A 21,975-nucleotide genomic window follows, 5' to 3' on the forward strand; every position below is an offset into this window, starting at 1 on the left:
CTTCTGGCCCAGCTGCCCGTGAGAAGTCCTCACATTTCAACAACTGTGAGCAGATATAGGAAATGCATTTAGGCCACTGCAAGGAGTTGAGTGAAATATAGAGATTTCTGGAAGGCTATTGCCTCAGTAAGTGCTCTCCTGAGCAGAGGCGAGAAGCCCTTGTCTGTGGGAGACAGGCCTGTTCTCCAAGCTCCTCCATCCAGGCTGCTGCCTCTTTCTCCCCAGATGACGACCTACGGAGCCTTCCTGCACAAGGGTTCCTTCTGCCGCAATTACTTCAACATGCTGGACCTGCTGGTGGTGGCCGTGTCCCTCATCTCCATGGGACTTGAGTGAGCAGCGGCAAGGGCCAGCCCTGGGCACAGACCACCCTCTGCTCTGTGCCAGGGCTTTGTAGTGGGAGTCCCACCCATGTTGGTGGGCCCCTGCCACAAGAGGAGTGTCTCTTGGGGCCTCCGATGGAGGCAGGGGGTCCTGTGGGTTGTCACCAGCTGGAATGTGGGTTGCCACCAGTGAAGTGGGCAGCGCTCTGTTCTAGAGACTGGCAGGAGATGCAGAGAGGAGGAAGTGGTCCCTCCCTCCCCGACCCTGTGGGGAGCACAGCCCCTGCCTTTGGGGTGCTCACCGTCTGACGGGAGGGACGGAGCCTCTAGCCACCCACAGGGGAAGGCTGTCTTCTGCTTCATGACACACCCATGAGAGCATGGTCCAGATAGCAGGGGTGGCTGTGCCCTGGAGTAGGGCACACTCTCACAGCTGGAGGAAAGGGAAGGGGAAGGTGGGAGTGTTTTCAGGCAGAAAGGCAGCTGGTGTGGAGGGCAGGATATGGCTGGAGGCTCCACCGCAGACTGGGCTGGCTGGAGCAGGCTGCCCTCAGCCCCCTCACCATTGCCGCCCCCCAGGTCCAGTACCATCTCCGTAGTGAAGATCCTGAGGGTGCTGAGGGTGCTCCGACCACTCAGAGCCATCAACAGAGCCAAGGGGTTGAAGGTGAGAGAGGGCCCGGGCAGGAGCCCCAGAGAGGAATGGGAGGGGTTACAGGGGCCTCCTCACTCCAGAAACCTCAGCCCAGCCATGGCTGGGACCCCTGTCCCATCTCCCTGGGCAGATAGGGGTAAGGATGAGGCTAGGGTAGCTATGCTTCCCCACCAGCCTTTCCCCACCTCCAACTCATCAGGAGGCAGCAAGTCTTGCACTCCTGGGGTTTCCTCAACTGGGCTAGCAGGGTTACTGTGGGTGCACCCCCAGCCCCCATTGGCCCCTCTGTCCCCAGCACGTGGTGCAGTGCATGTTCGTGGCCATCAGCACCATCGGGAACATCGTGCTGGTCACTACCCTCCTACAGTTCATGTTTGCCTGCATCGGCGTCCAGCTCTTCAAGGTGAGCCCCAGCCTGCGTGAGCAGCTCCCCCTCCCGCTCCCAGCCCTGGTGCCCACTCTTAAGCACAAGGAGCCCCACATTGTGAAAACAGATGTCTTTGAATGCACAGATTTCCATATGAGTATATTTTATTTTGAAAAATAGGTCTTCACCACACCAAACACATAAGTTTGCAGAAAGCCAGTAAGACATCGTTACATTTAAATAGCACCTTGAGTTCCACAAAAGCAGCCCAATGATAATCTCAGAAACAGTCAATGGGCTTCTAACACTACTGAAATGGTAGCAGAGGGTCATGTGTCTACTGAGTTGAAATTAAAATACAATTCAAGCCCCATCTCTTAAAGCTATTGTCATGCACTTAGAATTCTATCAAACAAAACAAGAAAACGGTTAGTTTGATGTCCATCTTTTAAATATGACTATGAAACTTCAATCTATAAATACAACTCTCCTAAATCAAACTTTTAAGAGACAGCCATCTTTCAATCATGGTTAATAGCTTTAAGAGATCTAAGAAGCTAAAATGAAAACCTGACAGCAACTATCTTAAGCTCTTTTAAAAATTAAATACACAAGCAACACAACACATTATTGAGACTCAAAGTTAATTTGCTTCAACTGAATGCACAGAGTTTTAAGGCTAATATATGGCAAGTCCAGATCCAGTTTCCTCAGTGACATCCATCCCGGGCCTCTTGGTTGACTGCTGACCACTGTTGCCATTGTATCTGCTCTCTCCCTACCCCACGTGGCTTTTCCTTGGGGAGGGAGGCCCCTCCTCCCAGGGCCCTACAGCCATTCTTCTCCCTTCCCACCCTTGCCCGCTTCCTCCCATCCTGCCAGGCCTGTGCCAAGCATACGCCCTATCCCAGCCCCACACTCCGCCTCCGTCAGTGCAGCTGGGCTGCGGCAGCCCATCTTCCTGGCTGGTATGTCTGGCATCATCCACATCTACCAGGAGCCTCTAAGGCTGGGAGTTCATCATCTCACATCCGGAGCCAACCTTATACTTTTCTCATTTTCCTAGGAGAACACAGCTATTCAGTTCCTCTCTAGGAATTAGCCCTACAAAGATGTCCCTCCCACAAACCCTGATTTCCAGATGTCTCTGGCTCTCAGATCATTTGCAGGACAGAGAAATTGATTCCTAAGTATACACCAACACCCTTGATACTTCCTGCATGACCCAGCTGCTCCTCCTATCACCAAAGCACGATCTTTCAAAGTCATAATTACATAACCTCAGTCAGTCTTAGACATGAAATGTCATCATCTTACAATCATTCATTCATTCAACAAACATGTATGGAGCATGTTTTCCATACTTGAGCCAGGGCCTCTGCTAGAGCTGAGGGCCTTACAAGCCAAATCCTCCCTGAGGGCAGGGAACAGGCTCTGAGAGAAGCAGCAGCGTGGAGCCCCTAGAGAATCTTCGCAGGGAATAGGTCTTGTTGGTCCCTGTCCTGGAGGGATGGGAGGGATGGGAGTGTTTATTGTGTCTGGCCACTCTGCCAGCTGCGTGCAGCCTTCTCCCCCTGGCCCAACTGAGGGCTGTCCACCTCCTGCTCCCCAGCCCCCTCCTCTGCCAAGCTTGGGTCCCCAGAATCCCCTGAGGGCAGTGTCTGTGTCTGCCTCATCCCTTTGCCTGGCCCCCTGCCCAGGGCCTGGTGCAGAGGAGGCCCACCAGACACGCTCCCTGAAGGAATGAATGAGCCGCTGCCCTCCCTTTGGCTTCCACGTCCCTTCCAGACAAGCAAGAGCAATTGCTTGTCAACACCCAACTCTCGCCATGCTTTTGTCTCTCATTAAAAGACCCCCAGCTCCTGCCTTCCAGGAGGTTCTAGAAACATAACAGTTCCAGTTGGCATTTGATGTCGCATTTGACTCTGTGGAAACACCACGTGCATTCCACATTATAGCAGAGTCAAGCTTTGCTTTCCATAGTAAATTGGGCATTTGGTGTTAAGTGCCCAGACCCTGCCCAGTGGCAGCTCTATCCACTCTCTGCTTACCCCCAGTACCACCCGCCTCACCTTCACCTTCTGCTCCAGCAACCATAAAAAGGGCATGTGATAGGAACAGCACAGACCTGTGTGGCAGGGGCAGTGGGGGGAAAGGGCCAGCTGTGTCTTCAACTAGTGCTGTGTCCTTGGCTGAGGCAGTTTCCCTATCTGGGTCTTTGAAGGAACTGCACCAGAATCCGTGGATCTCAAGCCTGATTTAGCCTCCTTAAGACCTAGCCATCCTGCTGGACGCGGTGGCTCATGCCTGTAATCCCGGCAATTTGGGAAGCCGAGGCGGGCGGATCACTTGAGGTTGGGAGTTCAAAACCAGCCTGACCAACATGGTGAAACCCTTTCTCACTAAAAATACAAAAATTAGCTGGGCATGATGGCACATACCTGTAATCCCAGGTACTCAGGAGGCTGAGGCCAGAGAGTTGCTTGAACCGGGGAGGCGGAGATTGCAGTGAGCCGAGATCACACCACTGTACTCTTGCCTAAGCGACAGAGTGAGCAAACAAACAAAAAAAAAAAAAAAAAAAAAAAGACCTAGCCATCCACTACTTTCCTTCAAACATGTTGCTCAGGGCCCCAATCTGAGACACAGATAAAAGGAGTAACTGCCACAATGTGCACATGTACCCTAAAACTTAAAGTATAATTAAAAAAAAAATTCTATAATAAATAATCTGCAAAGCCTTGAAAAAAAAAAAAAAAGGAGTAACTGCTCTGGCCAAAGTCAGTGCAGAGGAGCACAGAGACCCCCTACCTGGGCCTTGGGCTGGGACATGGGACCCCGCTTGACTCTGAGACAAGTTGAGTCATCAGAGCCCAGCTGGGCTCCAACTCTGCTGCTCCCGCCCCACTGGCAGGAGGATGGAGGTGGGAGGTGGGCAGCCCCTCCTCCTTGTTCCATAATGGGAGACCACAGAAGGCCTCCTGCAGCAGTGGGGGAGGTAAGGGGCTCAGAGGCTCAGCTCCCCGAGGGAGGGGCAGGGGCCAAGCTGCACTCATGTCCATCCCCTCAGCCCATCAGGGGGCACTCAGTAAATGCCTCTCTGAGGCACTGCCTTCTCGGTCTTGGCAGCATCTAGGCTGGGTGGGGAAGCCCTGGGGGAGCTGTGGGAATGAACGATGGTGAAGAAAGGAGGCTGCTCTGGGGCCCTGCCCCAAGGGCGAGTTCACGCCTCTGAGAGGAAGAGATGGGCTTGGGCTCCTTTTTTCAGATGCCTGCCTTCCCTCCCCCCTTCCACTGTTCACTCCCAGAGCCCACTTTTCTATCCTGTTTCCATGACAACATGCCTCCCTCCCTCCCTCCCTCTTCCTGGCTGCAGGGGAAGTTCTTCAGGTGCACCGACTTGTCCAAGATGACAGAGGAGGAGTGCAGGTACATGGGGCAGGGAGCACAGTGGGACGGTCACAGGGCAGGGAGCTTGGTGGGACAGTCACGGGGCAGGGAGCACTGTGGGAGGGTTACGGTGACGGGGCAGGGAGTGTGGCAGGACGATCACAGGACAGGGGACTGTGTGTTGGTGGATGACGGCCCTTCAAGCTGGAAACTGAGGAAGCTCAGCCTTTAGGCTTAGGAGGGACACTCACAGAGGCCCCTTTCCTCGGACTCGCCCAGCGGTGTCCCCTTGGGTCCCAGATCTGGAACTTCATTTCTCCTGCACACTCCCCACCCAGGGCCCAGAGGATGTGGGTGGGGCAAGGCAGCCCAGCCATGCCCTGTGGAGTGACTGGGCCTCCCTGCCACAGGGGCTACTACTACGTGTACAAGGACGGGGACCCCATGCAGATAGAGCTGCGTCACCGCGAGTGGGTACACAGCGACTTCCACTTCGACAATGTGCTCTCAGCCATGATGTCCCTCTTCACGGTCTCCACCTTCGAGGGATGGCCTCAGTGAGTGATGGCTGGGGCCTAGGTCCCTCATGGACATGGTCAGGTAGGACCAGGCAGCCAGCCTGCCCTTCTGCAGCCCCCACGGTGCTACTGCTACCTGTGGCAGGCGTCCAACAAACCCACCAACTCTCTGATGGTTTGATGGTATGTTGACTGGTCACTCCAAAGTAGGCCTGACCAGGGGGCTCTGACAAAATGCACGCAGTCCCCCATGGGTGTATGCCTCTCTGCCCACAGGGCAGATTGTTAATACTGATTGATTAGGGATAGATGGGGCAACCTCTTGAAAGGCAGGGCCATTCTAGGATTGGGTCTGGTCTTTCCTGGCGCCGACCTAACTCCTGTCCCGTAACTTGATTGTTGAGAAGGCTCTCTTGGCTCTCCACAGCCAGTGGGATAAAGCCCACCCTTCCCAGCCTGACTCTCTGCCTTGTCACCCCACCCAGTCTGTCCTCTCTTCTCTGCCCACCCCCAGGCTGCTGTACAAGGCCATAGACTCCAATGAGGAGGATGTGGGTCCCATCTACAACAACCGTGTGGAGATGGCCATCTTCTTCATCATCTACATCATCCTCATTGCCTTCTTCATGATGAACATCTTTGTGGGCTTCGTCATTGTCACCTTCCAGGAGCAGGGAGAGACTGAGTACAAGAACTGTGAGCTGGACAAGAACCAGGTGCCTGGGCTGCCTGCCAGAGGTGGAGGGCAGAGTTCCAGCAGGCCTCTTGCTGGCCCAAGCCCTAGGTTCAGCCAGGGAAGAGAGGCCTAAGGGTGACCCCAGAACCTGCATTTGATGCCAAGCCCTAGCCTCCATGCACCCTACCCTATCTCCAAACTGAAGCAATACAAGTTGGTAGAGTGGGTCTTCTTGTGGAACCTCATGATGCCCAGAGAAAGGAAGCCCTTCAGACCCACAGTCTAGTCTATAGCACCCATGGGAATGGGCTGTGATAACTCAAGGGGAACCCAAAGCCCAACAGGATTCTTTCCCTAAACAGTTCACAGTCCTCAGCCACAGCCCCTGGCCACAGCTGCTCCTGACTTGCCCGTCAATCCCATGGATGTGGGTGTGGAGAGGGAGGGAGGGGCCTCTTGGTGCTGACCTGTCCTGTTGTATGTGTCACAGCGCCAATGTGTACAGTATGCCCTGAAGGCCCGCCCACTGAGGTGCTACATTCCCAAAAACCCATACCAGTATCAGGTGTGGTACATTGTCACCTCCTCCTACTTTGAATACCTGATGTTTGCCCTCATCATGCTCAACACCATCTGCCTTGGCATGCAGGTAAGGGCTCCCCAGGAGAAAAATGTCTGATCAGACTGGGACCTGGGCCTTGGGTAGGGCAGGGTGAGTAGGGCAGGATAGCCAGGATTCCCCCCAGTAGACATTTCTTGTGCACTGTGTGCTGAGGTGCTACATGGAATACAGAAGTGAACTGCGCACAGGCCTTGTCACCAGGCGCTTATGGTTTATTAAGGAGGTAATTCAAGCATAAAAATAGTACGGTAATTCTGCAAACAGGAGATAGCTACCACAGAAGGAGGAGAAAGTGTGGGAAGCAGAAAGTGCTTTCTCTGTTTTTCTTCTGCTGTTGCAAATCTGGATGGTTGAGTTGGCTGGAATCTTGGCTCTGGTCCCAAGAAAAATGGGTTTAGTATTTGCAAAACAGATGTCTCTCTTGGGAGTTGAGCACCCTTTATAGACAATATCATAATTAGCAGCATCGTTATCAAGCCTTGATTAAGCATCTGATTCCTTAAGCCCTGTATAAATAGGATGGTGCAACTAGGCTCACTGCTCCTAGAAGCCCAAGACACACCCAATGATAAGAACACACACTGCTAGGTCATGGTGATATGGAAAGACAATCACTGAGCCAGGAGGCCCAGGTCGCAGAGGATCATCAACACTGGCTTGTGTTTGGGGCTGAGTCAGGCAGCAGAATTGAGCAGTCCTGCCAAGGCAGGGCAGGGTGGAGGCAGCCATCAGATCCTGCCAAACTACCTGGAAGGTTTTGTGGAAGAGGTAGAATTTCATCCACTTTCTAATAAAAGGGTAAGAGATCCCTGGGAAAACTTACAAGGAAGTAGATTTAAGGAGGGTCATAGTGGTAGGTGACAGGGGCCTCACCATCATGCCTCATCATCACTGGGGGTGGTGTGCAGACACAGTAAGCTTGGTGAGCTCTCAGTTTCCCACTAGTAGCCAGTGATAACATGGACTATGGAATCCAGGGGTCTTCTTTCCCAGTCCTGTACCCAAATAACTAAACAGAACTTGTCACAGAGCCCTGCCTGGATGACCTGCCATCCTGGTCCTCCCAAAGCAGATATGTAAACGAGCTTTGGCCTTGCAGCCCTGCATGTAAATGAATGCACTCAGCAGGACTTGGAATTGGAGCCCCTCCCCTCCTGTGTTACCTCTTTAGTGGTGGTGGGGTAGGGGAAGGGTGTTCATAAAATTTGGTGGAATTCAGGGGATTGCTAAAGCAGCTTCTAGTTTTCTGAGCTAAAACAAAGTGAGCAGGGGGCCCAAGAAAGGGTTGGGGGCTGCCCAGGAAGAGGCAGGGGCTCTGGGAATGCAATCTACAGGGTGGGCAAACCCGGCGCCCCTGATCCACTGCTCCTGTGTCCCCTCCACAGCACTACAACCAGTCAGAGCAGATGAACCACATCTCAGACATCCTCAATGTGGCCTTCACTATCATCTTCACCCTGGAGATGATTCTCAAGCTCATGGCCTTCAAGGCCAGGGTGAGTGTGGGGGCTGCAGGTCCAGAAGAGAAGCTGGGGCTGGTGGGTGGGGCCTTCCAGTGGAACATCCACCCCCATCCCTCATCCTATCAGGGCTCCTTTGCCCAGCACTTCTGCTCCCAACTTGCTCACCCCTTTGCCCACTTCCACCTTCAGACACAGGGCAGGCAGATCTTCATGCGGCCAGAATTGACAATGACAGAAAGTCTCTGGGCGCCTCTTCCTTGGAGCCTCTCTTACATTCTCGCCTGCCCTGAAGTTTCTGAAGAACAGGCCCAGGGCTGGGGGAAAATCTTGCCTTGTCTCTTTGGTTCTCAAGTCCATTCCCATGGTCCCCAGCACAGCCCTGTCAGTTCCGCACTGTCAAGCCCCAGATAGGATGTTCAGTGGGGTTCAGGGGATGAAAGAGATCTCTATCTGGACCAGGACCCCAAATCCTGAGTTCCCAACAATTCTCCCCTCCCCCAAACCACTACTTTCTGCTCTGGAGGAAGGGAACTAAAGAGCAAAGGGGAGAGGAGTGCTGGAGTTGGGGGAGCCCACTGGAGCACCAGTGGGAGGTGGAGTCATGGGCACCCCACCTTGGCCTAACCCGCAGCTCCGCATTAGCTCGGGTGGGACACTGTCCTCTGCCAGCAGCCAGAGCTCCTTCCTCCCAAAGCTCACCCCCTCGCTTTCCCATCCTTTTCCTTCCCAGGGCTACTTTGGAGACCCCTGGAATGTGTTTGACTTCCTGATTGTCATTGGCAGCATCATTGATGTCATCCTCAGCGAGATCGACGTGAGTATCAGGCAGGCAGAGCCATCACTAGGGTGGGCCCAAGAGCATGTGTTCAATCCACAGATATTTGTGGGGTGCCCACTGTGTGTACAACATGGAACCCCAGGGGTTAAAAAGATGGAATGACGAGTCGCGGCTTCTGCCCTCAAGGAACTATCATCCTGCTGGGCAGAGAGGTAACTCAGATACCAGGGGGACACAATGGGTGTACCTACTACGCTATCAAAGGCAAGAGCTGTAATGGAAAGGAAAGTCGTCTCTGGGTGGGGTGGTCAGAGAAGGCTTCATGGAGGTGGTGCCATCTGCCTGAAGGAAAGGGAGGTGGTGAAGGAAAGGGTGGTGGAGAGGAGAGCAAGCACCTCAGGCAGGGCTACTGTAGGAGAGGCACAGCGCAGGAAATGCAAAGAAGGTTCAGGGCATGCTGAGTGGTCCAGTTTATTGGAAGCATAAGAACATGCAGAGAAGAGAACAGAGAGGGCAAGGCTGGAGAGCTAAGCGGTGAGAGTGGTCTTCAGCTTTATGGAGTAGGCAGTGGGAAGTCACTAAAGGTTTTTAAACAGGGCAGTGGGAGGATTAGAGTCCTACTTCTTTTTTAAAAATATGTTTTTGAAATATAGAGATGGGGTCTCCTCGTGTTGCCCAGGCTGGTCTCCAAGTCCTGGGCTCAAGTGATCCACCTGCCTCAGCCTCCCAAAGTGCTGGGATTACAGGTGTGAGCCACCGTGCTGAGCCCTTAGAGCCCTGCTTCTAAAAAGCTAACCTGGAGATGAGCAACAGGAAGTGAGAATGACTAAAATTAAGAGACCCAGTTAGAAGACTCACTCATTTATTTCTCAAATATGTACTGAGTACCTCCCATGTGCCAGGCATGGTTCTTGCTGCCTGAGATACAGCAGTGAACAAAATTGTGGAACAAACTGGCAATAAATAAATCAATCTCTAATATGACAGGTATGACAAGTACATAGTATTATACAGAAACATAAAGGGAGTTAGAGGCTTAGAGTGGAAGAGAATGGGAGGGTGGTGTCCGTATGACACTGGAGCAGAGGCCTGAAGAAAGCAAGGGCATGAGCCATGCCAGAACGGGGGCCAGAGTGTTGGCAGAACAGGACAGCAGTGCAAAGGCCCTGCAGCAGGATGGTGCTTGCTGAGTTTGAGGAAGAGCAGAAGGCCCTAGTAGCTGGAGGAGAGAGTGGTGGAGATGAGGTAAGAGAGAGAAGGCAGGGGCCAGATCATCTAGGCCCTTGAAGGCCATGGTTATGATCTTGGATTTTATTCTGAGGGAGATGAGAACCCTTTGGAGGGTTTAAGTGTGAACAGACTTTAGTTCTAAAACAATCACTGTGGCTGCTGTGTTGCGAACAAACTAAACTGTAGGGGACAAGAGGGCTGACCCAGCGAGAGCAGTCAGGGGGTTCCCACAGTGATCCAGGTGAGAGGCGATGGGGGCTGGGGCTGGCTGTGGAGGCTGTGAGAAGGGGTCAGTGTCTGGATCTATTTTGAAGGTTGAGCTGACAGGAAGGCTCCCAGGATCTGGACCAAGGGGATGAGGGCTTGGAGGTGGAATGAGAAACAGCAGCAGGACCTGCCTTATGAGGGGGATGAAAGGAGAAGGGAGGCAGTTCCAGCTAGAGAGGTCCACATTCAAGACCTTAGAAGCCGAGCCCTCCAGAGGCTGCCTTGCCGGGGGTCTGTAGCTGAAGGTTGCTGCAACGAAGGAGGGTGGAGAAGATCCGAGAGTCGGAGGCCAAAATCAAAAAGCAGTTGCCCAAGTGGCATCCTGGGAGGGACACAGTGGAAGAGAGAGAAAGATGAGCATTTTTCTTTCTGAGCCATGGTGGGATGTCACCCAAGGGCTGGCTGATCTGGCCACGAGGGATCCCAGCAGGGGACTGGTCCCAAAGCTAGGGGCTCACCCATGCATAGGGCTTTCTTCTGAACTGCCCACTGCTCAACAGAAAGCCCTTAGGCTGTGCCAGCCTGTGGGGTGAACCTTAGGGTGAGTTGGGGATAGGGGTGGAAGGATCAGCACTGGAGATGCCTGAGGTGGGGTGTGGGTGAGAGGAATGGCTGAGGAAAAGTCTGGAGTCTCTGAGGAAGGAGCCCTCAGCTGAGGCTGAGCTCTGGCAGGGAGTAGGGACTTGGCTGTCACATCGTCTGTCTGATGTGCTAGGGGAGGGCCAGGGTGGGAACCCTGTTCACCCTCCATGCACAGAACAGACAGTGACAGACAACCCCATCTGCTCAGATCCCCTGGGGGCGCTGAGCTAGCGAGGGGCAGGGTGGACTCTAAGCAAAACCAGTGTGTGTGTGTGTGTGTGTGTGTGTGTGTCTGTCTGTCTGTCTGTCTGTCTGTGTGTGTGTGTTGTGTATTTCCATCCACACTCAGTTTTTGCTGGGAAATAGTATCCCAAAAGCCTCCATGGTTTGACAGCAGCACTTCTCACCAGCACAGCCAGAACAGAGAAATCTAAACAGCCAAAATAAACAGCCCAAACTAAAAATAGTTACTTCTTAAAATTTGAGGTCTGTGTAGCGGAAGCCTGGATATATCAAAACAGTGTCTTTGGTGGTGGAGGCCAGGAGGGTGTCACTGGTTTTTATTTGATTTTTAGCAGATGTCCCTTACCAGTAGTGTTTGCTTAAAGTCACGTGAAGATTGATTTACATACCTGATGTACAAACCAGGGAAAGGACTAGGGGAGCACATTGGTTAGAACTTTCTGCAAGGACAGAAATGGTCTGCCCTGTCCAATAGAGTAGCCACTAGCCACACATGTCTACTTGTCACTGGAAAGGTGGCTAGAGGAACTGAGGAACCAAATTTCTGGTTTTATTCAATTTTCATTGTAATTCAAATAGTCACATGTGGCTAATGGCTACCATATTGGATAGCACAGGTATAGAACACTGGTCGTCATCCTTGCTTGCATATGAGAATCACCTGGGGTGCATTTAAACTTCTGAAGCCAGGCCCCATCCCCTAGAAGCTGACTTAATTGACCTAAGTGCAGACCCAGCAAAGGTATATGTGTTTTTCGAGTTCTTCAGGTGATTCTGACATACAGCCAGGGTGGAGAACCAGTGGTCCAGGGAAAATCTGCCCCAGGGAAAATCTGTTGTTTAATGAGAAGACCAGTATGCCAGGGAGCAGTCTACCTGTGGATAATTGGAAGATAAAACAATGACTTCTTTTGACCCGGGGCTGCAGAACAAGGGCTTCTCATGAAGTGTGGCCCAAGGGAGTGAACAGGAAGAAATTGCTCCCACACACCTACCCACCTGCTCTTTAAGAGCCCGAATACTGAGATAGAAGCCTTGGTCCCAGGTCCAGTCCTGGGCAGAGAAACATCTGCTGTGGGGATCTCAGACTCCCCCAGAGGAGCTGTGCCCCTGGGAGATGGGACTTCCACAGGGGCCCAGACCCTGGCCTCAGGGCACTATGGATGTGAATCCGTTTACAATGAGCAGGCATTTTCCAATGCGCCTTCATTAGGGACGTCCCCAGCATCACATAACCCAAACACATAAGAAAAACCCAAACCCTTGCCACCGGTAGCTGCATCTCCAAAATGAGAAGGGACCTGTCTGTGTCCAGCCTTCCCTCCCCTTCTTATTTCCTTGTCCCCCGCCTCTTGCCTCACAGTTCCCACAGAGCTTCAGTCCTCACTCCCACCCACCCCGCCCCTGATTGACAGCCATGTGGGGTCTTTAGCCCCTGCCTCTTTTTCTCTTTAACTCTTCTGTGTGTCTGTCCTTTCTGACACGTCTCTTCACCTCCCTCCCACATGTCCCTCCTCCTCTCTCTCCTCTCCTTCCCCTCCCTTCGTCTCTTTTCTCCACAGACTTTCCTGGCCTCCAGCGGGGGACTGTATTGCCTGGGTGGAGGCTGCGGGAACGTTGTAATTTCAGGCTGCACGAGCCTGCCTGGCACGCTCACCAGCTCCTGCCCTGCCACTTGCATGCATGGGCCTGGCTGCGTGGATTGCATGGGGTGGATCAGCACTCAGGGCTCCCTCCCCAGGGCAGGCCCTGCTGAGGACCCAGGCTAGGCTCGGGTGGGGGCAGAGGCTCTGCAGTCAAGTGTGCATGGATACAGCGGCTTCCTCAGAGCCCTGGGAGATGGAGTGCGGGTTCTCTCTGGCACCCTCTATGCAGACGGAAACACAGTCCAGAGAGAACTGTGATCGCTGGCAAAGGACCTTAGTGACAGTTCATTGGGCACAAGGCCTTTGAGGACACAGGAAGCAGAGCAGGGGCAGCTCTCCCCTTCCAGAGTATTTCGTGTATCTAAGGCTGGCACAAGATTAGAGGCTTGCCTGGCTTAGAACAGCCGCGTGCAGGGTGGGAGTGATGGGGAGTAGCCACATTGAGTTTGTGGCAATAGAGCAGCCAAGCTTTGGGAAATCTTTGCACTGGGAGGACGCCAGGGGAGGGGCCCTAGGAGGGCCACCAGGGTCCTCGACTCAGTGGCAGCTTGAGGAGATTGTGAGATGTGCAGCAGGTCCCAGAGGGCAGGCAGTGGGCCTGGGTGCAGCCACACCCCAGGGCAAATCCCTGCCACTGCTCCCAAGTGTGGGCTTCACCACGCTGCCTGGTGCCCCACGTCCTCTTCCCTGCCTCCCAGCTGAACAGCCCCAGAGCCCTGTGCCCAAGGATGGTCCCGAACTAGTGGACAGCAGGAGCCAGAGGCGGGGCTGGAGTTCCTCCATGCCACAAACATCTCCCCAAAACACACAGTGCACCTCCCTCCCCGCCCTGCTCCTTACCCCTCTGAGGTGCTGCCCCCAGACTGACCTCTGGGGCTGCTGCCCCGCAGGACCCAGATGAGAGTGCCCGCATCTCCAGCGCCTTCTTCCGCCTGTTCCGTGTCATGAGGCTGATCAAGCTGCTGAGCCGGGCAGAGGGAGTGCGAACCCTCCTGTGGACGTTCATCAAGTCCTTCCAGGTGCAACAGGGACCCTGGAAACTGCACGTACCTGGGGAGGCCACTAGGGACATCTGCCTCAGCCCAGGGTGGGCCCCAGGGGAGCCCGGGGCAAGGCAGAGCCCTGGGGAGCTAACAGAGGGCAGGGCAGGGCTGCAGACACACAGTGGAGCCCTAAGACACTGACTGGCGCTCCCGCCCGCCCTGCAGGCCCTACCCTACGTGGCTCTGCTCATCGTCATGCTCTTCTTCATCTACGCTGTCATCGGCATGCAGGTGAGAGGCAGGCGGGCCCAGGCCAAAGCGTGGATCTTGGCCAAGTTAGAGGGGGCATCAGTGGACCCTGAGGAGCCTGAGCAGCACATGGGCTGGACCCTCTGCCCTCCCTGCCTTGCTCATGAGAAAGAAGGAGGGACAACCTCCCTGATTGTGGATGGCTGGAGTGTCAGATGCTTGGATGCCAGCCAGGAGAAACCTGGGCATGTGGGTGGACAGCAGGGGCCAGGCTGTGTCTCTAAGGCCTGACTGGAGCCCTGGGTGGCCTCTGTCTACCCTCCCCTGAGAGCACTTCCCCCACACATTGACTTACCGGGTCTGCTTGCTGCTGGGAAAACGGGTCTACCCTCCCTCTTTTCTTTGGCTTGCTAGGAAGGACTTTACCTGATCTAGAAAATAATCCCGTTTTTTTTGGCTTCAGGTCTGATGTGGCCTGCAATGAAGGGAATTTTGGGGAAGTAGGGGCGAAGGTAGGGGTCAGGCAGGAGAAGGCAGTGGGGGATAAGCTGAGGGGACACTTTAATCTAGGTTCCACAGTCAGGGCCCTTTGTGACTTGCAGATGTTTGGGAAGATCGCCTTGGTGGATGGGACCCAAATAAACCGGAACAACAACTTCCAGACCTTCCCACAAGCTGTGCTACTGCTCTTCAGGCACGAGTCTCCCGCCACCCCCACCCCCACCCCACTGACCAGTCCAGCCTTTGCTCTGTTCTAATCTGCACTGGAGCCAGGGCTGGCTTCATGAGTGTGTGACCTGTGCAGCCACACGGGGTCCTACACTCAGAAGGGTCCCCTGCTTGGTTGCATGCTCTGCCGTCACTGCCTTGAAGATATTCATCATTTTTGAACAAGTGGCCCCACAGCTTTATTTTGCACTGGGCTCCTCCACAGAGTGAAGTGCTGCATTTTCCTCCCATCTCATCCCCATGAAGCGAGAGACAGAGGTCAGATATCTTCTCCCGGACATTTGCCCTCGTCGCTCCCAGAGCATGAGCAGGAATGCAGGGAAAGGCAGAGCGAAGCTCCAGATGGGGTGGGGGGCGCTGCCACAGGTAGGGCGCAGGGGCCTATGCTTGGCCAGGGCACAGGAGCTAGAGCTTGGATTGCAACCGAGGATCCTGGGCTGCAGGCCTGCTGGGCGTGCAGGAGCCAGGTGGGAGAGGTGAGCTTCCTGGCCCACAGTGGAATGCTCTACTGAGACCAGACAAGGCCTAGGGACACCCACACCCAGGGCCCCTTCTTGGCACAGTGTGTCAAAGGCTCCATGAGGTCACAGCAGCCTGCAGCCCTTATGGCCTGTGAAAAGGAGACCGGCACCTCACCACGTGCAGGCAGAGATTCCCACCTTGCCCCGGCTCTGCACCTCAACTCCAAACCCGAGGCCACCCTGCACTGCCTGCTCTAGGAAGGAAGGGAGCTAGCTGAAATGAGACAGTTATTAGACACAAAGGAGTGGGAAGTTATGTAGTCTGTCTGAATGTGACTAGGGGAGGCACTTCTTCCCAGCTGGAGAGGTGGAGGGAGGTTATCTACAGAGCAGGTGGTAGCAGTTACTGGAAAAATGCAAACATGTCATGCGTATGCACCTCGGATGCATTGAGATTCTTCACTCGACAGCGACACATCCACAAGGTGTGAAATCTAAGGGCTGCTTTTGTGACTCAGCCAGAGTGGGTGGCAGTTGAATTCAGCCAGTTGGGTTCAACTGTGGGGTAACCTCAGGGAGTGGAGTCAGTTAATCTCTTTGAGGCCTCTGTGACATCTGACCCTGCCTTGCTTTGGTCAGAACAGTGCATCCCTCTAGTAACTTGAATCAGATTGATCTTGCCCTCTTCTCTAAAGTTTAGCTCCTGCTTGTAACACCCCATGAGGGCTGCAGCACAGAGGGGAAACTGAGGCCCAGCTCACACTGAGCTACACAGTGAACATGAAGATCTGACCTCCTTACCTCTGGACAACAGCCCCAGTTTGCTCATCTGTCCACACCCTGCTGCCACCTGACTGCCAGCCTTCTGAGGGGCCAGGCAGGAGCAGATAGGTGACAGGAGCCTCTTCTGTCCTCTAGGTGTGCAACAGGTGAGGCCTGGCAGGAGATCCTACTGGCCTGCAGCTATGGGAAGCTGTGTGACCCAGAGTCGGACTATGCCCCAGGGGAGGAGTACACATGTGGCACCAACTTTGCATACTACTACTTCATCAGCTTCTACATGCTCTGCGCCTTCCTGGTGAGACGCTGAGGGCCTGCGGGGCAGGGAGAGGGCTTTGATAAGCTGAGGCATGGGGGAGCCTGCCTGCCCCTTCCTGGCCAGTTTCCACCTCTCCTGGGATTCATCTCGGGGACACAGGAGGCTCTAGTTAGGTTGTGCCCCATTCTGGTCATCCTGAGTGTGGCTTTGTTTCCTGGGTGCTTTTTCATACTCCAGAGAGGTTGCCAAAAGTTCTTACTTTTTTTTTTGTTTTGGTTAGCACTCATCAAAAGGAATTTAGCAAGGCCAGAGAGCACTGTCTGTGCAAGAGCACAGAGACATGACAGAGCATTGCTGTGTGTGTGATGTGGGTGGTTCAGAAGGGCTAGAACCAAGGGCACAGGAAGCGAGAAGTTGTGGTCCAGTGGACACCTCCCAGCTCCCCCACCCTAACCCTGTACCACCTGCCTTTCTGTGTTGGGACCCCTTGGTTCTTCTCTTGCAGGTCATCAACCTCTTTGTGGCTGTCATCATGGACAATTTTGACTACCTCACCCGGGACTGGTCCATCCTGGGCCCTCATCACCTGGATGAGTTCAAGGCCATCTGGGCAGAGTATGACCCAGAGGCTAAGTGAGTCCAATCTGTAGGTTCTGTGCTGGGCCCTCCATTCTAGACCCTTCCTACCGTCTCACAGGGAGTCACTCTCCAGTTTATTCAGTATGAGTGGGCTTCTCCTTCCCCCTTCATTCATCTGAGGTCTCAGATCAGAGAATCAGAGTCTCTCCAGGTTGGAGGGAATCCTACAGCTTTCCGGGGTGGAAACACCCTTGACTTTATTGAGAAATTGTCATCCAGCTCCTGCTTGAACACTCTAGGAGTAGGAAGCTATATACCTCACTGGACACTCTAGACCCCAAATCAAAGTGCGGTCCTCTGACCAGCAGAATCTGAGCTTGATTAAAATGCAGAATCCCAGGCCCCTCCCAGACTGACTGAATCTAACTCTTGCATTGCTCTGAACCTGAGCCTTGGGACATTCGTATGCATTTAAAGCTTGGAGAGCACGGCTCTCTTACTTTCCTTCCCAGTAGGAAATAGACATCTCCCGATGTTCTCAGTCTCAGATGAGGAAACTGAGGTTCAGAGAGGTTAAATAAGTTGCCCCAGGCCATGCAACTGGTAAGAGATGGTGCCAAGATACAGTGCAGGTCTGTTTGGTGCCTATAGCAACCGTGCTTTAAAGTGCCTCCATCAGCAGGAGCCAAACCTACTTGCCTCTACCAGCCACCCACAAGTCCTCATTCAGCCCTCTGGAGACAGGCGGGGAATGTTTCATCTCTTTTTCACAGCCTGCCCATCAAAGAAAAGAGGAAGCCAGTAGGACTTTCCAAAATGATTTTTCTCAGGCAACACTCACAAGCTGCTCTTGCCATGCTTGTCTTTTGATCTGACCTCCCTGGTTGTTCTGTTTTATGTCTATTCTGGGAGTCACAGTGCCAATGAAAATGTGGTTTCCAGCTCTGGACCAGCCTCTGGAAGTGGGCTTCCACCTCCTTTGATCTACACCCACTACTTCTATTAATATAGCCCAAGGGCCCCTATTAACTTGACCAAAACCTAAGAAAGATCCTGATAGGGAAAATGAGGTCTGGATTCCAGACCTGGTGATCCCATATCTGAGGGAATGCCCCAAAGGAGAGAGCCTATTTTGGGGTACCCATTTTGTAGACAACAGTTAATCCTAACATTGTCTCTTCTTTTAAAAGGGAGCTGGGCTCCCACTTCCTAAACACAGTTGGAAAATAAGGAAATGCTCCCCTGTTTCCTGCCTTTCTTTCCCATTGCCCATCCTCTGAGCAGAAAGGTTCTGGCAGCGGAGGAGGGTAGCAGGTACCCAAGTCTGTGTGTCCTCCCGCAGGGGGAGAATCAAACACCTGGACGTGGTGACCCTGCTGAGAAGGATTCAGCCCCCTCTGGGCTTTGGGAAGTTCTGCCCACATCGGGTAGCTTGTAAGGTAACCAGAGCTGCCAGGGATGGGTGGCCCCAGGGAGGGGAAGAGTCACTGAGGCAGAGGGAAACTGGTGAGGACCTGATGGAGTGAAGCATTTTAGAGCCGGGATCTCTTGGGTCCCCAGGTTCCTCCCAAAGGACCTGAAGTCTCAGCAATGTCACCCAACTCATCATTCTGTCCCCTCACAAAGGATGTCCTGGTCAGCTGACACCCCCAGCCCTCATGTCCCATCCCCTCCCGGTCCACAGACCGGGTGAGGATGACTTGCCAAGCTTGGCCTGGTCCCAGCTCAGCAGCAAGCCACTGCCTCTCCCTGCACAGCGGCTGGTGGGCATGAACATGCCCCTGAACAGCGACGGCACAGTCACCTTCAATGCCACACTCTTCGCCCTGGTCCGCACGGCACTCAAGATCAAGACGGAAGGTGAGAGTGCCTTCCAATGTGAGCCCCCTCCTTTCTCCCAGAGGCTGTATCTGGCACAGATTCTGCCAGATTCTCAGAGCTCAAGATTGCTCTTAAGAACTGTGGGAAGAAGTAGAGGGAGGACCCCAGGCCATGGGCACAAAGTCCTCATGCCCCTCAGGGCTCAGAGGGAGCCTGAGGGTTTTCTGCAGGGCAAAGATCATCAAGGGTCTGTTCCCACACTCCTCAGCTGTGTCTGGGAGCCAGAGAAGGGCCAGTGCTGGCACAGGTGTCAGGGGTGCCCTGCAGTTTGGCTGTAAGCAGGAGCAGAGGAGGTTCTCAGGCAGCACTGGGCAGGCTGACGGGAGTCCACATTCGACTCCACTAAATCTGCAGGTCCTCACCTACTGGGAAGACAAGCATGGTGGGAGCAGGGGAAGGAGTCAGGGTGGGGTCTCAGTATTGTCTCTGAGCCCTTGCTCAGGGCTCCCACTGTATCAAGCTCAAGTCTCCAGCTGTATCAGGTCCATCCCCACACGGGGACCACTCCAGGAGTCTGAGACAACCTCAGGGTGAGCTTCATTAGGAGGGCAAGATGAGGAAGGCCAGAAGTCAGGAAGGAGCAGGTTAGAGCTACAGCAAGTCGGCCTGGGGGTTTTGAGACAGACCACAGTGCCTGGGGAATTGAAAGATTTTGGAAGAAGAGCAGGAGATGACAGCCTATAAAACCAACCACTCTGGGCACTGGAAGCCAAGGCCTGTGGGGAGAAAGTACATGACCCAAGAGTTGGGCTGCCTCAGGGGGACAGTGATGCCCTCCCACCATTGCCAGTACCCAGCAAGGCAGCTGCCACAAAACTCAGCCAATGTTTCTTAGTAAATGACTGGCTGTCTGAAAGGTTCAGAAAGAACTGGGTGGCCTTGTCAAGTGCAGTTGGTGTGATCTGGGTAACTTTTGCCTTTATCCTGCTCCAGGTAACTTTGAGCAGGCCAACGAGGAGCTGAGGGCCATCATCAAGAAGATCTGGAAGAGAACCAGCATGAAGCTCTTGGACCAGGTCATTCCTCCAATAGGAGGTAGGTGCTACTTTGGGGGACCAGAGTCCAGAAGCAGCCAAGGAATGGGAGTGGGGAGCTTCTCCAAGGAGCCCCATGGGAATCTGAAAATGGACCAGATCCTCCATAAATGCCTTAGGTAGATCCCACGGGCATCCAACCTCAGGATGGAAAGTGCCCAGGGACCAAGTCAGCAAGACAAAGGATTGCTTCCATGCCCGGGCCTGGCTACAGCTGGCTCCCATTCTGAATCCAGTGTCAGATTCCCACTAGCCTTCAGGGCATCTCTTGTTGACTCCTCTGCAGATGATGAGGTGACAGTGGGGAAGTTCTACGCCACATTCCTCATCCAGGAGCACTTCCGGAAGTTCATGAAACGCCAAGAGGAGTATTATGGCTATCGGCCCAAGAAGGACATTGTACAGATCCAGGTAAGCCCAATCCAGGTACGTTCCAAGGGGCTCCCCCACTGAGCCAGGTCTCCAGACTCTAGTTATCCTTCCATGTCCTTGAGGAGCCAATGATGGAGACATAGAGGGAAAAAGGAAGCCCAGAAGAGTGAAAAAATGCAAGACAGTTCTGGGTAGTCCATGATTTAAGATGTTTCAACCTCAAAAAAAGAACCGGGGCGCTTCATCTCTGGATGATAGGACCAAAGAAAATAGGATTTGTTCGAGGGAGAGACAAGTTAGATAAGAACAGTGGTCTCTAGGCCAGGCGCAGTGGCTCACACCTATAATCCCAGCACTTTGGGAGGCCAAGGTGAGCAGGTTACTTGAGGTCGGGAGTTAAAGACCAGCCTGACCAACACGGTGAAACCCCATCTCTACCAAAAATACAAAAATTAGTCAGATGTGGTGGCATGTGCCCAGCTACTCAGGAGGCTGAGGCGTGAGAATCACTTGACCCTGGAAGCGGAGGTTGCAGTGAACCGAGATTGAGACACTGAACCTCAGCCTGGGTGACAGAGTGAGACTGTGTCTCAAAAGGAAAAAAAAAAGAACAGTTCTCTCTAAAGAAAGGCGATCCATGAAGGGCTCTTAAAATGTTCCACTGGGTATGGGTCCAGGTGCGGCGGCTCACACCTGTAATCCCAGTGCTTTGGGAGGCCAAGAAGGGCGGATCACTTGAGGTCAGGAGTTTGAGACCAGCCTGGGCAAGATGGTAGAACCCCATCTCTACTAAAAATACAAAATTAGCTGGGCATGGTGGCATACGCTTGTAATCCCAGCTATTTGGGAGGTTGAGGCGGGAGGATCACTGGAACCTGGGAGGCAGAAGTTGCAGTGAGGTGAGATTGCACCACTGCACTCTAGCAAGGGTGACAGAGTAAGACTCCATCTCAAAAGATAAATAAATAAATAAATAAATATGTCCCATTGGGTGTGAAAAGAAAACTTTAGAACTTTTTGTTTTATCTTATTTGGTTTTATTTCTATTTTTGTGTTCACTGTAATGCACATAATTTATAAAACCCCCAAATACACATGAATTTGAGCTGTGCTCAAAAATTTATTTCAATGGCTATACTTTTAAAAAGTTGCAAGTATAATATAAAACCTTTTTTTGAACCATTTGAGAGTAACTCCAACATGATGTTCCATCATCCAAAAACACTTTAATGCATATTTCAAGGCATTATGTGTATTCAAGGCAAAATGTGTATTACAAGGGCGTTATCCTGCATAATTCTTCTATGTAATCACAACATAACCACCAAAATCAGGAAATTAACACTGATGCCTTTTTTTTTTTTTTTTTTTTTTTTTTGGAGACAGAGTCTCGCTGTCGCCCAGGCTGGAGTGCAGAGGCATGATCTTGGCTCACTGCAACCTCTGCCTCCTGAGTTCAAGCCATGCTCATGCCTCAGCTTCCTGAGTTGCTGGGATCACAGGCACACACCACCATGCCAGGCTACTTTTTGTATTTTTAGTAGAGATGGGGTTTCGCTATGCTGGCCAGGCTGGTCTCAAACTCCTGACCTCAAGTGATCTACCTGCCTCAGCTTCTCAAAGTGCTGGGATTACAGACGTGAGTCACCATGCCAGGCTAATACATTACTACATTCTAATCCTCAGACCCCATTCAAATTTCATTTGCTGTCCCAATAAATGTCCTTTATAGCAAAAGGATCCAGTCCAGAATCAGACAGTGCATTGAGTTGCCTTATCTCTTTCATCTCTTCCATCTGGAAGAGTTCATCAGTCTTTCCTTGACACGATCTTGACACTTGAAGACTGCAGGTCAGTATGTCCCTCAGTTGGGGTTTGTCTGATTACT

At 53.0% G+C, this 21,975-nt stretch overlaps 1 protein-coding gene across 1 annotated transcript in view; it reads left to right on the forward strand.

Annotated features, from left to right (window-relative positions):
• CACNA1S (calcium voltage-gated channel subunit alpha1 S) overlaps window positions 1-21,975 on the forward strand; it is a 73,076-nt gene that overhangs the window by 45,388 nt on the left and 5,713 nt on the right. The window contains exons 20-38 of the mRNA XM_016935467.4: window positions 226-332; window positions 903-990; window positions 1,274-1,381; window positions 4,722-4,774; window positions 5,146-5,292; window positions 5,768-5,969; window positions 6,420-6,578; window positions 7,937-8,047; window positions 8,745-8,828; window positions 12,677-12,733; window positions 13,651-13,779; window positions 13,969-14,034; window positions 14,595-14,686; window positions 16,101-16,260; window positions 16,727-16,854; window positions 18,143-18,239; window positions 18,558-18,660; window positions 19,615-19,716; window positions 20,002-20,126. Of these exons, the coding sequence (XP_016790956.2) occupies window positions 226-332; window positions 903-990; window positions 1,274-1,381; window positions 4,722-4,774; window positions 5,146-5,292; window positions 5,768-5,969; window positions 6,420-6,578; window positions 7,937-8,047; window positions 8,745-8,828; window positions 12,677-12,733; window positions 13,651-13,779; window positions 13,969-14,034; window positions 14,595-14,686; window positions 16,101-16,260; window positions 16,727-16,854; window positions 18,143-18,239; window positions 18,558-18,660; window positions 19,615-19,716; window positions 20,002-20,126 (2,118 nt within the window). The remainder of the gene's footprint in view (window positions 1-225; window positions 333-902; window positions 991-1,273; window positions 1,382-4,721; window positions 4,775-5,145; window positions 5,293-5,767; window positions 5,970-6,419; window positions 6,579-7,936; window positions 8,048-8,744; window positions 8,829-12,676; window positions 12,734-13,650; window positions 13,780-13,968; window positions 14,035-14,594; window positions 14,687-16,100; window positions 16,261-16,726; window positions 16,855-18,142; window positions 18,240-18,557; window positions 18,661-19,614; window positions 19,717-20,001; window positions 20,127-21,975) is intronic.

This window comes from Pan troglodytes, chromosome 1 (genome assembly GCF_028858775.2).
Source record: "Pan troglodytes isolate AG18354 chromosome 1, NHGRI_mPanTro3-v2.0_pri, whole genome shotgun sequence".
Taxonomy (NCBI): Eukaryota; Metazoa; Chordata; class Mammalia; order Primates; family Hominidae; genus Pan; species Pan troglodytes.